General features: G+C 34.1%; 2 protein-coding genes across 19 annotated transcripts in view; one reads left to right on the top strand and one right to left on the bottom strand.

Moving 5' to 3' along the window:
* LOC136854167 (receptor-type guanylate cyclase Gyc76C-like) overlaps nucleotides 1-14,576 on the bottom strand; it is a 467,449-nt gene that overhangs the window by 24,126 nt on the left and 428,747 nt on the right. For all 18 annotated transcript variants that reach the window (XM_067130442.1, XM_067130444.1, XM_067130443.1 and 15 more), the window contains 7 exons: nucleotides 9,825-9,973; nucleotides 7,882-8,062; nucleotides 6,818-6,986; nucleotides 5,603-5,758; nucleotides 4,937-5,135; nucleotides 635-778; nucleotides 106-229 (listed from right to left, as the gene is read on the bottom strand). In XM_067130442.1, the coding sequence (XP_066986543.1) occupies nucleotides 106-229; nucleotides 635-778; nucleotides 4,937-5,135; nucleotides 5,603-5,758; nucleotides 6,818-6,986; nucleotides 7,882-8,062; nucleotides 9,825-9,973 (1,122 nt within the window). The remainder of the gene's footprint in view (nucleotides 1-105; nucleotides 230-634; nucleotides 779-4,936; nucleotides 5,136-5,602; nucleotides 5,759-6,817; nucleotides 6,987-7,881; nucleotides 8,063-9,824; nucleotides 9,974-14,576) is intronic.
* The window catches only part of LOC136854170 (uncharacterized), a 61,271-nt gene that overhangs the window by 44,075 nt on the left and 2,620 nt on the right, over nucleotides 1-14,576 (top strand). The gene's annotated exons all lie outside the window — the stretch shown is intronic.

Here is a 14,576-nt window from a genome sequence, read left to right as displayed (position 1 = left end):
TTAAGTACAAAATTAGCAATGAAACAGAGAACTAAAAGTCCTGGTTCTAAAAACCTCAAAATTAACAACAATAAGAAAAACGTGCAAAGTCATGAACATATTTACCTCCTTAGGTGTGCTTGAAGCTGATAATGATGTGAAACCAACAATATCACTGAAGTAGATTGTCACAGCATCATACCCTTTTGGAGGAACTGGAACGCCATTGGTAAGATTTGCTGCAACTGACCTGTATTACACAAAAGCGAGTTATTTAACATGACCAACAGAGATTACTGCATTTTAAGCTGATATTCAAAGAAATATGTTTACACCACGATGTTCCTGCCTCTCGCAAAAAGGGTGTACTGTATCACTTTACGGTATGTCTTGCATGGTATACTGTAGATGGTGCTATAGATTCTTTGAGGCATTCATTTGGGCCCAGCTGCCTTGATTTTTTGCCATTTACTTTTCCTTCATTCCGTCTGGTCTTTCCCTACTGAAATGCCCAACTTCTTAAACTTTATGTTGCACCAATTTTCACCTCATTTGAGAGCAATCCTTCAAGAAAGTCATATGAGAGTCTAGAAATGATTCATAGGTCTCATTAAACTTACATACATACTATATAATTTTAACAAATGATACTTACGGAGGAAGCATACGATGCAAAAGATCCTTTGTCTTTGATTCTTCTTCTCTTAATGCTCTAGTTCTTATTTCAACTAAATCTTCTAAATTTTTACTGTACTGCTCCATCAAGTGCACCATATGATCCATAATATTACCTTTACTCCTGTGGAGAAATATACTGAACTACAATGGGATAATACACAAATTAATCAATAATGGGATAATACACAAAATTAATCATAAGAAAATTTTATATATACTAGACACTCAAAGCATGGCAGTAAATCTAGGATCATGGAATCAGTATTCCAATGGAGTTTTGAAAACAAAAGACACATACAATTTCCTTAGCACGGCACTAATGATTTTGCAGTTTTTTTTTTTGCTGATATACAACAATGGAAAACTGGGTAATATTCTAAGATGTTATAAGAGAGTAAGTAAACTGGACTTCTGGAACAATGGTCTCTTCTTTATTTCAATTTAATATTCAATAATTTTTCTTGGAAATGTGCTCAACCCTGACTCTATTAGCAAAACATAGACAGAAATTTAAACAGGATTATACTAATGGTCGCCTGGGAAGTAAAAACACAGGACAGATTTTTTTTTTTAAATAAGGACCGAAGGGCCGAACATCCAAAACAAAAGGCACTCATGAATACAAACATGTGGCTTACTTGGTTTAAAATTTTTACATGTTCCAGATGACCTGTTAACAGCAGAGAGCATTGTGACTTTTACAAATGCCAAAGGATGTTACTATTCTTCTTGAATAGCATATAAAATTTAAAAGAATTTTTATCCAATATAAATATTCCATTGAAGGAACATCAATTTAATTGTTACAGACAGGTCTCTGAAAGGGGTTACCACTTAATGTGTGCCTTGGGTAACATATGGTTTTTACATTGTTCCTTTCGTCCAACTTGCATTCTTCCTTTCTTGTAAGACTCAGTGGTCTGACTTTAAACCAACCTATAATAATTATTAATGGCAAATTACGCCACAGGGGCTTTAAGTCCCAGAAATGACAAATTTATTGATCAATTTGTATTTTTCATAGATAACAAACCTGTGGTCTTAACTTATTGATAATTCTTCCAATGCCAGCTGGAAACCGGTAAAAATAACAAACAAGGAATTGGTGGCAACAAGGTAAGCCGATAGGCCTAGGTGGCAACTGTCAAGTTCCTTCGTGCATGTATCTAAGGAAATGACGCCTTCCATCCCAGGAAACTTGATTGAGGGGGTGGCTAGAAGTGGGCCATATAAGTTAAGACTGCAAGTTTTTTAGCTATGAAAAATACAAATTGATTAATAAATTTGTCATTTGTTCATATGCAGAACAAACCTGGGTCTTAACTTATGGATAGACTCTCTTTTGGAGGGAGGAAAGAAAGTCTGGAAGCGACTGGAGGTTCAGCACACGTGGTAACTCTTCCTGGCTTATAGAAGCCTATGAAAGGGAACCAAAGCCTCTTGACAATAAATAAGTGATTATTTAGCAGTCCAACTTCTGGGAATTTGTACAATGTGATGAGACAATGTAGGAGGAAGTTAAAGAACTATATCTGTAGACAACAAACCTTCGTGGCCACCAATACTGTAGTTTGCTGTCAATCCTCTCTCCCCTTGCTAGAGGGAGGAGCGACTTGCTTTTGCCAAAGTTTTATATTCGTGTAGGAATAAGCAAAACTTAAACAAAAAGGCCGCAGTCTCACCTGTATCAGACCCGATCCAGCACATGATGGAATGAGTTCTTTGCCCACCAGGTAGAGAAGAAAAGAAAAGAAACTGAATGAGACCAGCCATCCCATTCATCCTCACTTTCGTACATCATCTTAGGTAAGATACAAACTGTCCTGCTAGGGGCTATGGATGAGTTTAACAACCTGTTGAGCAACCACCAGACCTAAAGAAAAAGTATCCAAGGACCTGTGGGCAAGTCCCACAGATATAAGGAAGTGAAGGTGGTCTGACGAAGCAGTGTGTCAGCCTTCAGAATCCTTTGAACAGACAAGTTCTTTTTAAAAGCCAAAGAAGGGCCTAGCCCCCTAACATCATGTGCCCTTGCATGCACTGTGTTAGGATTGGAGCATGAAGTTAAACCATAGGCCTGTCTGATGGTCTCCCAGCCAAAAGGAGAGCATATTCTTTGACACTTCTTTCTTGTTCCAGCCAGTGGTAAAGGAAAAGTCTTCAGCGCCCTGCTCGGAGATGGTGAGTTCTTTTGGGGTAGCAGCGTAGTGCTCTGACAGAGCAAAGGGGCAATTCGTCCAGATCATTATCAACAAAGTCATTAAGAGACAGCATTGAGAAGGAATCAAAACTGTCATCATGACAAGAGGGGTTTTGGGTCTTAGCCATGAATTCTGGTACAGATTCGAAGGCTATGGATGTCCAACCCCTTGTATGCTTGACATTATAGGACAGGCCATGGAGTTCACCAACTCGCTTTGAGGAGGCCACAGCCAGCAGGAAAACCATCGTGAGAGTCAGGCTCCTATCTGATGCACAACGCAGAGGCTCAAATGGGGCACAGGTGAGGCTGCTCAGTACCAAAGTTAGGGTGGTCTAAGCTCTTTTGGAGGTCAAGACTGCTCAAAGCTCTTGAGAAGCATTGAGATCTCCCATGAAGAAGAAAGATCGACATCCTTCATTCATAAAACTGCACTCAAGGCAGCCCTGTAGCCCTTGATGGAAGACATGGACAATTGTTTCTCTATGTGGAAAAAAATGAGGAAATCTGCTACTTGCTGAACAGAAGCTCCAATTGGAGAGAGAGACCCCGTTGACGACACCAACCACAGTAAACGGTCCGCTTGCCTTGGTAGATAGTTGAGGAAGATGATCTGAGATAGCCAGACATCTCTGATGCTGCTATGCGAGAAAAGCCTCTCGCTCAGAGATAGTGGATAGTCTCCAGCTGCGAAGAGATAGGGACTCTACTGAGTGGTGGAATCTCTGGAAGTGGGGTTGACACAAGGTTGTGCCTGGAGGAATCTCTCTTGAAGCTTCTGACAGCAGGGCTAGGAGATCGGGGAACCATTCCACATGGGGCCACACGGGAGCAACTAGGGTCATTCTGAGGTTCTGAGAGGCCATTACCCTGTTCAGAACTTGATGGATTAGGCAAAATGGAGGGAAGGCATAGACCTCCAGACTGTCCCAGGAGTGTTGCAGGGCATCCTCTGCCACTTCAAGTGGATCTGGAACCACAGAACAGAAGACCTCTAGTTTTCTGTTGAACCTCGTCGCAAACATGGTCTATTGAGGGTCTTCCCCACACATGAAAGAGACTGTTTGCAATGTCCTGGTGCAGAGACCACTCTCTCCCTATGACCTGACTCTGACAACTCAGATTGTCCACAACTACATGCCTCCTGCCTAGGATATACCTGGCAGAGATATCCACTGAATAATCTATTGCCCTTCTGGCATAATACAACTTTTAGCCTCAAAGGAGGAAGGAGTTTCAACCAGAAATACCTTCTAGAGACCAAAATCACCTTACTTTTTATCCAAACAAAATCACAGCTGTAACCCTGGTACTCCCTTCAGTCACACTATTTGAGATACCTCACATTCAGCTAAGGAATGTTCTATGTGTCATTAGCAAGGATGGCTCAGAAACTACTATCATAAGCAACCCTAGTTACAGTACTCAATAGAGAAATCTCATAAAAACAACAAAATGATAGTTACTGAAACAATACTTTTATTACGTACTGTAATATGCCAAATTTTAAAAGTAATTTGTATTTTCATAGGTATGTAAACCAGAGCTTTCATATATGGAGTACCTGTACCCCTCAGCACATGCACTTAATAGGCTGTGTACTGACTAACAAAGAGGGTACCCAAGTGGAGATGGGGAAGAGAGGATAATAATATAAAGATAATATAAACAGAGGATATATGCAGAAGTGTTAACAAGGGCTAGTGCTGAGTGGATGGATCAGAGTAAACACATTTGTGGAAAAATTCAGAAGGACAGAAAGTTCTAGATACCTGGATTTAAAGAACTATTGGAAATGAAGTGCATTTATATTCAGGATGCATGAGTAAATACAGGCCTTAATACCCAGGTAGCACAAGTACAGGGCACTGCTGATAAGCATTCTGTTTAGGTGTATGAAGAAGCTAAAGTTTTTGTAAGTCTTCTACACAGAGAATGTATCCACAATTCTATAATAAAACTATAAACATTGCCATGACTATTGTGCTGTTTTTCATATGGAGCTATCATATTAAAACTGTTTAATGTTGAAAGAAAAAATATATACAGTATAGATATACAAACAAAACTAAATACTACCTCTTATCTTTCATATTTTTCAGTTTGAGTTTTAATGATTTAAAGGTTGGTCTAGTTTCTGGGTTCTCATCCCAAGCAGACTCCATTGCTGATCGGACGTACTCCTCTGAGCCAAATGGCATGTGACTTAAATCTAAAAGACAAGGACGGTATGGAGTTCCTGTAGCTGTGGATCCTAACTTCAGTTTCTCAATAATCACTGTAAAAAACATAATAGGCTCATTAATTTATCTATTAGGACAAGCAAAACAATACAGTACAGCAATTAAAATTGGGAAAAGATATTATTCCATGTGACCTCACATAAATAACTTTTCAATTTTGATTTTTCAAAGTATTCAATATACAGAATAAGAGCTTATCTGACAGTTCAACTGAATTTCTCATTATGATTTAAAGATTTAAAATACTAGGAAGAACTAAAGTTTTAAACTGGCTTTTTGGTATAAATACTGGCTGATGGCACTCTTCTCCATTATGTTGACTGGAAGTGGAAAAGAGTATACTTATACTGTACTCAATAAGGCTTTAAGGAACATTGAACACAACATTAATACTCTCACTCACTTTTTATTGCTAATATATAGCTCAGAAATTTAAATATTTCTACTACTGTATTAAGAAGTAATTATACTTTGAAACACTTCTGTACAATGTGTAATTTACCTGAAGCATCATCTGTATTGCTTTCATATGTCCCAAATGGACCTTGTCGGCCAATCACTTCATGAAAAATTATAGCAAACGAATACACATCTCCTTCTTTTGTGCCAGGGGCTTCTATTCCTATCCGCAAAAGCTCTGGGGATCTCCATAATAACCCTATAATGAAAACAAAATATCACATTATTAACACATGCATAAATATACTAACACAAGTACTGGGAATATATACTTAAAAATCTTAATCACTGAATAAATTTAAATGTTCTAAGCATGTTTAAGGTAGGCTATGATGTTCATTTGTAAAATGAAACCAGACACAACGCTTATTTTCGACCTGCAATATTTTCACTTAGTGATATGCTTTTCAGAACTTAACCCCATCATATATTATTGGTGAGGCACCATGTCACACTTCCCAGGTCCACAGGTAAATTGTTACTTATCTGCAAAGCTATGGAATAGTTTCCTTGGCAGTGTTATAGATGTTTATGCTCATCAGTTTAAGAGGGTGCAATGCCACTTTAAAGTGTTACACAAGTATACCATTATTTTTTTACTTTTCTCAATAACTTTTGCTGTATGTATATACAGTATTTTTGTTTACCTCTTTATACTATTCACTATTATTTGGATATCAATAAAAGGTAATCTATCTTTGTTATATTGTTATCATATATGACCTTTCAATATTTCTGAAGTGCATTTAATAAGTAAATGGCTTTTTTGGCTCCATTAAGCATTAATGCTCATGATGTGCGTGTGCAACTTATGCCATCTAACACATCTCTCCTCCTCAACCTGTCTTCACTAACACCACAGCCTTCTCTGACTCTGTCTCCAAAGACTTAGGTTCTGGGGACGTCTTCCTAATCATTTTCACAGAGTCAAGTGTGGTGGAAAAGAGGTCTTCCAACCTTTCTTTCCTCTCTTTTTTTTCACAATATTTTCTTGTTTTAAATCTCAATTATTCAGGAATTTTTTTTTTATATTGATAGTCATTCTATTGTGCAAATAAAATCAGCATATCAAATTGTTGTCACATGTAAAAAAAAAATACAAAATCATCAATATACTGCACTTGACAAAGGCCCACATAAAAACTTGATATTCAAATACAGTCCAAGTAGAATTAATCTACAATTAATTTGATTTAAAAAAAAAAAAATATTTGTAAATTTACTATTTTCTAAGCAAATTTGTTAAAAAACAACTTACTTCTGTCCACCTGAGCCCTATCTTCTTTTAATAGAGTATTCAGAACTTCATATTGTAAATCATGCAGGCCATAGTCTGTAATCTGCAGAACCCATCTTCCATTAACAACACAGTTTGATGACTTAAGATTGCCATGAGGTCCGAAGTTTGAGTGAAGATATATCATCCCCTGTCAAAATTTAAATTAGAATTACTTGATTGTTTACAATATTTTTTTAATACATTACTCTTATAACAGAAAAAGGCCTTATATTTCCTGTCATTTCCTTTTTGTGATAATGCACATAACACAAAGCTTAGAGTAATTTATCTAAGCTGATAGTTGCACATTACAGTAAAGGGGAATGAAATCTGAAAATACAACAGTCCCCATGGACAGCACTGTAGGACTTGAAAAGCAAGGTTGTTGGTTAACGTACATCCGAGCGTCTAAAGAGTGCATGGGATGAGTTTGCCTTCTTTTCTTGTCTGGCTAAAAAAGACAAGGTATCCTGAGAACAATATGGACATATACTGGGTATGATTAATGGTGGATGTGATGAACAAAGGAACACAGTATTTAACCTTAAGCCCATATGAAGAACCTAAGAATTGCCCATAAGGTTAGTAAGCAGTTTCCCTTGATTACCCATTAAGAGATTGGTAATCAAGCAGATGGAGAATTTCAGCAAGATCCAACAAGGATGAGGATAAAGGTATTTCTATTTGTCTGATTTTTTCAAAATTCATTGTTACTTGTGTGGCTAATCTGTAAACTCAATGTGGACTTGATTTCATTATCATGGTATGCGCTTTTACATAAAAGATCAGATCATAGGTAAGGATTTTATAGTTTACCCACTGATGGTATAGACTAAAACTTTTTTTTTTTTTTTTTTTTTTACAAAATCTTAACAAATTTCTAAAGGGGAATAAGCCAAGATTTACTCTTTTTATATATAAAACTGCCCTACAATTATGTTGAGTACCAATAAAGCTAAATATGACAAATTTTTACATATTTTTCATACAAAACTTTAAAAACTATCTCCAAGGTCACTGATTTCAAGCATGCAGGTATTTACCCTTAATAAGTCATGAATAAGTGAAGATATGAAGAGACGGTCAAGTTTAATGTCTTCCATTGCTAATATGTCAATAAGTGATCCTCTTGTACAGTATTCTGTCACCAAGGTAACAGTTCCACCCTCAGTGAAAGCCCCAACGAAACTGCAAACATTATCTTGTTTGATCTCTCTCATAACTCTGTAAAAAGAAAAAGTTATGACAAATACATACTTTCTTATATTTCTCTTCTAAAACATTAAACACTGCTGTGTGAAATCATCTTCGGTGAAGATTTGCCAATGGCACATATCATCCCTACCATTGGGTTTATCCTTGAAGACAGAGCCAAGCACCTTTAAAAACCCATATTTTTTCCTGTATTGGAGAGAACGCTGCTGGGGTGCCTTAATCCATGTAGTGATTTTATCCTAAATATATAACTTAAGAATAAGTTGCAAAAAACTATCGTATCAAGCAGTGACCAATCATAGCAGTTTATTTATTACTGTCTCCAACACTTTTTGCAAGCAGCTTCATGTATGAGATACTGTACTGAAGTTATCCTCTTGGAATGTGAATCTCAATGTATCCTTCTCTGAATCTATCGTTCTTAATAAGCTAAAATTGTTAAGCCTAAGTTTTATCACTGGTACCAACAAACAGACTGCCATGCTACTAACCAAAATAATACAAGCAAACTGAAATATTATCCCAATAGTTACATTCTTGAATTTCTTTTCATGGGCTTTTAAAAAAAACATTGCAATTCTGTGCATGAGATAAGGCAGATACAGAAGTCTCTCACTATCTTCATAATTCCTGTCACTACTGGTGGACTATACAGCTTCGTGTTCATTCAAAGCTAAAACACCCCCACCAGTCAGACTCTAGCTAAACCCTTTGTTGTACGTTTGTTGGTGCTGTGGCACTCCCAGGAACGGTAATTTCAGAGGACAGAGAGGACATATCCATCAACATTATTCCTTATTATTTCCCTGTGAAGTCCAGTCATGGTTAACACTGTTGATTATCATGCATGGATTTTTAATGCCTATAAATTGTTTCTCCATTGCTGTTTGCCTGTTACCCTCCTCTTTCCTGCATGTTACAGTAATAACCTCCATTTCAAAGGAAACGAAGAAGAATGTCCACCTTAACTGAAGACTCTTCTCTCAGTTCATTTTCAAGGCATTCTAATTCTGCATGACAACCAACAGGAGATGAAGCACTCTAAGGAATGCAACAATCATACTGGCCACAGGTTAAGTAGCACTGCAATAAAGCTCAGAAATACTCGTACATTAATTCTTCTGAGTTGAGCCCAAAGGAATTATATGTTTTAATTCCACTTCTATCTTTTTTTTTTGACATGGATAAAAATAACTACGGGATACAAACTTCTGCCTTTCACAAAACACCAGTCTTTACTAGAACACTTTTGTTCAAAATTTAAAGGAAAAAACTCTCATTTCAAAGGCTTGCTATCTGATTCACATGGTATAATATTAAGTCATGATGAAACTACTTGTTTTATAAGCAAATAATGCACAACACAATATCCAATACATAAACCTAATGTTTAATAACAATAGCAAATTAAGCCTGTTAAATAATAATGGTAATAACAGAAAAAAATTACAATTCTTAATAACTTGAAAACCAACTATAAAAAACTGAATATAGAATTTAGGCCAAAGACTAAACACTGGGACCTATGAAGTCATTGAGCGCTGAAACGGAAATTGACAGTAAAAGGTTCGAGAGGTGTAACAGGAGGAAAACCTCGCAGTTGCACTACGAATCGGTTAATAGGAGAGGGTATTCACCATCTAAAGTAGGAGATAAGGGTCATGTAAAATACGAAAGTTTGTATATTTGTCCAGTGACACAAATATGATTTGATGTAAACAATTCACTTTAACAAGTAAGTGTGGTGTAAGTATAGAAAAGTTTCACTCACCTCATCTCTTTCATTGTTTCTCTATTTAGCTCAGGTTTCCTGTGGTTCATCTGGATGGACTTCAAGCACACAACAGTACCCTTGTATTTGGCTAAATACTGAAACCACTGCCCATGCATATCATAAGATAATGCACTTGCAAGACTTTGCTGTGGGATGAAAATAATTGACTAATGAGAATCTACTTTATAAAATTTTATAAGTATTGTGTATATGTGTTCAATGAATTATTTTTCACACAAAACTTAATATCACCAAAATATAACACCGTACTTACAACAATGACTTGTAAACATATTTCACAATAAAACATAAATGCAGTACTAGGAACTTGTTGACATGCATAAGCAAGCTATTAAACAAATAGGATACAAAACACTGAAAACAACAATATAGATCAGTATAACCAAGACAACATACTCGAAGCATGAAGTTTGATTTACAAATGTCACAACTCTTCAAATATGGTATCATTTTCACTGCTGGATGATTCTTACATTCAACAATCATTTTACAAATAGAAAATAAAAATTGTCTCTCATAAGCTGAGTATAATACTCTGTATTAAGAACAGAAAAGTGTTTTTGGAATACTTCATCAACATTTAGTGCTATGTAGCACTTCAATCTTTTCACCATCTCTTCATTTATAAAGTAATGTGTCATAACAATATCTGTTAACAAGATATAAATATCTTGTTAAAATAAAACAAAATAATATAAAAAATTAGCCCCTTCTTCAAATCTCAAATGTAAACAGAATATTACATTAGGTTCAAACATGAATCATAAGAAACATGCTTCACACCATAACCAATCTCTGTGCACGTATGTAAATGTTTGAAAGGTGATGTAACCACATGTATGCATGTTTATAAATATCTAATATTAAGAATTATTTTTTGAGAATATAATAACGTTAACGTTACATTTGCTCTAAGATGCATGAACTAAACCTCTAAGTACAAAAAAATAATTTCCAATTATAGACATACAATTTTTTCATCTGTTTTCAAGGAATCTGGTAATAAGAATAAAAAAACTGTGTTAACATTTGGCAAAAAATAAATATATATATAATATATGTATTTGGTGAAAAACAAAGAATGGCTCAACAGTTTGACAAGTTTTTCATATTTATCATACACAAACATTATATATATATATATATATATATATATATATATATATATATATATATATATATATATATATATATATATATATATATATATATATATATATATATATATATATATATATATATATATATATATTTATTAATATATATATATATATATATATATATATATATATATATATATATACATACATATACATACAGGCAGACCCCAGGTTATGCTGCACCTGATTTATCCCAATCCAATCTTACATCACTATTAAAAAATATTCATAAAAATCTGGCTCCAACATACACCGAAAACCTGAACTTATGCCACCAGGTCAGGCAGCGTTAGGTTAGGTACTAGTTTTTGTTATTGTTCCCTCTTTCTATCAACAGTGATTTTTTTTGTATAGCAATATTCGATAATTACTGTATTTTCATTTTATTTTCGTGACTAAATACATTTTTATGATAAAAAAATGATTTACTAATTTTCAAATATTAATAATAATGTAAACAGCAAAATATCAATAAAATGTTAAAGTAAAATCCCTCAATATTGATCTATTATCATCATGATATGTACTGTATAAAAAACTGTACCGACATTTGTTATTGTTTTACCAATCTAAAAAAAATTCAGTTCACCTCCCTCTCTCTCTCTCCATGAAGACACACTATTGGCTGGAAGGGTTGGAAGTAGCCAATCACACAGCAGGGTACCCGCTTTCCTTTAATGCTCACTGGCTTGTAGCTCAATGCTTTGTGTACAAACTGTCACTAGTGTCTGAGTGTATTAAATATTTTTAATGTGCATACATACATATGTATTTTTTTTCTCTCTCTCTCTCTTCTTTTCTCAGTTCTCTCTCTCTCTCTCACTGAGATAGAGATAGAGAGAGAGAGAGAGAGATTTTATGCATATGTAACAATGGGCCTTTAGTGAATAAGGAACATACATCAAAACTTATTTACTGTGAATTTGGGTTGATTGTAATACCATTGATTTTGTCAGTCAGATCTAAAGAATTAATAAGATGAGTACCAGAAATAGTTCCTAGCAATGGTGACAATAATTTTGTTAGATATTTTTAAAGCATATAAGTTACGGAACCATAGGGTCTCATAGGGTTATTTTCTTTGTGTGTTTTTACTAGCCCATATAAATACGGCAAGGAAGGTGAATTCGTTGAAAACTGATTTATGAGACCTTTGTTGTCTTTCAGGATTCTTTTTAATTTACTAATGAAAGATTTTATTGCTTCCTCTAATGGGTTCTTGTTTAGTTTTAAGTAAATAGTATTGTCACTTAACAATTCTTCCATTTTTGATATATACAATTCTTTATCCATAATTGCTACAGAGTTGGACTTACCAGCCTTAGTTATATGTATGTTTGGTTTTTTCCTTTTTCAACTGAGCCAAGGCATTTCTATGAGCCCTTTTATTATGTAATACTATTGTTGGCAAAGGTTACTGAATTTTTCAAAGGAATTAATAGATGATGCTATAGATAATGCAGTTGGATTAGTTGAAATTACAAATGATAAAACCATACCCTATAGCACACACAGCATCTTCACTAATACTTTTTCTTGATAAATTCATTACACAATCTTTTTTTTTGCATTCTTTGTCCAATCACTTCCCTTGATCAGAGTTTTCAACTAATTGGTTAATTTGGACTGAAGCTGGTCTGTTTTCTGCCTGAGGTTCCAGAACATTTCACCATGCAAGGAATATTTCCAGTCACTAGGAATATCATTAAGAAAACTTCTTTTCACACTAGAAACTTCCTTGAAAAAAGACTTTTCTTCTCTCTTGGTTGTTTCGACATGTTTCTTTAAAACTGTCTGGCTAAATTCAATAAAAGAATGATCATCCTATTTCCACAGACATGCTGGCAACAGACATTTGTATATATCAAAAATGGAAGAATTGTTAAGTGACAATAATAATACTTAAAAGTAAACAAGAACCCCTTAGAAGAAGTAAAAATCTTTCAACAGTAAATTAAAGAGAATCCTGAAAGACAACAAAGGTCTCATAAATCAGTTTTCAACGAATTCACCTTCCTTACAGTACTTATACGTGCTAGTAAAAACACGTAAAGGAAATAACCCTATGAGACCCTATGGTTCCCTAACTTATAAGATTTCAAAATATCCAACAAAATTATTGTCACCGTTGCTAGAAACTATTTCTGGTACCCGTCTCATTAATTCTTTAGATTTGACTGACAAAATCAATGGTATTGCAATCAATCCGAATTCACGGTAAATAAGTTTTGATGTACGTTCCCTATTCACTAAAGTGCCCATTGACTCAGTATTGGAGTACCTTAAAGATGAATTACATAAACTTGATTTGCCATTAACAATTAACAAACATTTGTTATGGCAATGGGAAACCCACTTTCACTGGTTCTTTCAAATTTATATATGGAATTTTTTTAATGCCTTTACATCTCCAAAGATTTTCCATTTTCCTGTAACATGGTACCGTTATGCTGATGATATTTTAGCCATCATACCCAAAGATTTGGATATTAATACCATCTTGGCTCAACTACATGATCAAGTCCCTTCTATAAAATTTACACTCGAGTTTGAGAAAGATGAATGTTTACCCCTTTTGGTCATTTATATTAAAAGGGAATCTCTTAATTGTAAATTTAGTATTTACAGTATAGGAAAAAGACAAATAATTTGACATATGTGCACTTATTATTCAGGGCATCATATCAATATAAAAAATTCAGTTTTTTCATCATGTTTCTTCGAGCCTTGCGAATTGTCAGTCCTGAGTTTTTAGATCAAGAATTCAAAAACACCAGAAGAAATAGGAAGAGATCTATGCTATCCAACCCACCTTATGGATATTTGTTACAAAAAAGCTATAAAGACATTTTATGAAAAATTGGAAAGAAAAAAAGAAGTGTCCTCAAACACCCTCTGTTTGCCACATTACTGGATTTGGACCTATAAAAACTTTTTAAAAATTGTTTAATACAAATGTATCCATCACATATAATAACAAAAACATGCTTATAAAAAATAGGCCCCAAAAAGATAGCAATATTTGTATACAAAGTTCCTTGTATGGATTGTGATTCATTTTACTTATGTCAGACTAGTAAAGAACTAAATACCAGATTAAAATAACACAAATATTCAGTAAGAACAGGTCAGACTAATAACGCTCTATTTTTGCATCTAAGTGAAAAGCCCCACAGAATAAATTGGGAGCAAAGCAATGTAATATTACGAAGTAATGAAACTATTTCCAGGAACTTGTTGGAATCTGTTATGATTCAGCTGACATGGGAGAGAAATCTTAATGTAATAAAATATGTTCCAGAAGGATTTGAAAGACAAAATAAAGAGGATTACCAATAATAGATTTTGATATATATTTATATATATATATATATATATATATATATATATATATATATATATATATATATATATATATATATATATATATATATATATATATATATATATATATATATATATATATATATATATATGTTAAAAAATATCTAACCTTTATTTGTAAAAATACTCATATTCAGATACAACAATCTTTTGCTAATCTCCTTCAAAGAAGTCCCCTTGGGCT

This window comes from Macrobrachium rosenbergii, chromosome 28 (assembly GCF_040412425.1).
Source record: "Macrobrachium rosenbergii isolate ZJJX-2024 chromosome 28, ASM4041242v1, whole genome shotgun sequence".
Classification (NCBI taxonomy): domain Eukaryota; kingdom Metazoa; phylum Arthropoda; class Malacostraca; order Decapoda; family Palaemonidae; genus Macrobrachium; species Macrobrachium rosenbergii.
The sequence above is the reverse complement of the archived record's forward strand: the minus strand, read 5'-3'. Positions and strand labels throughout refer to the sequence as shown.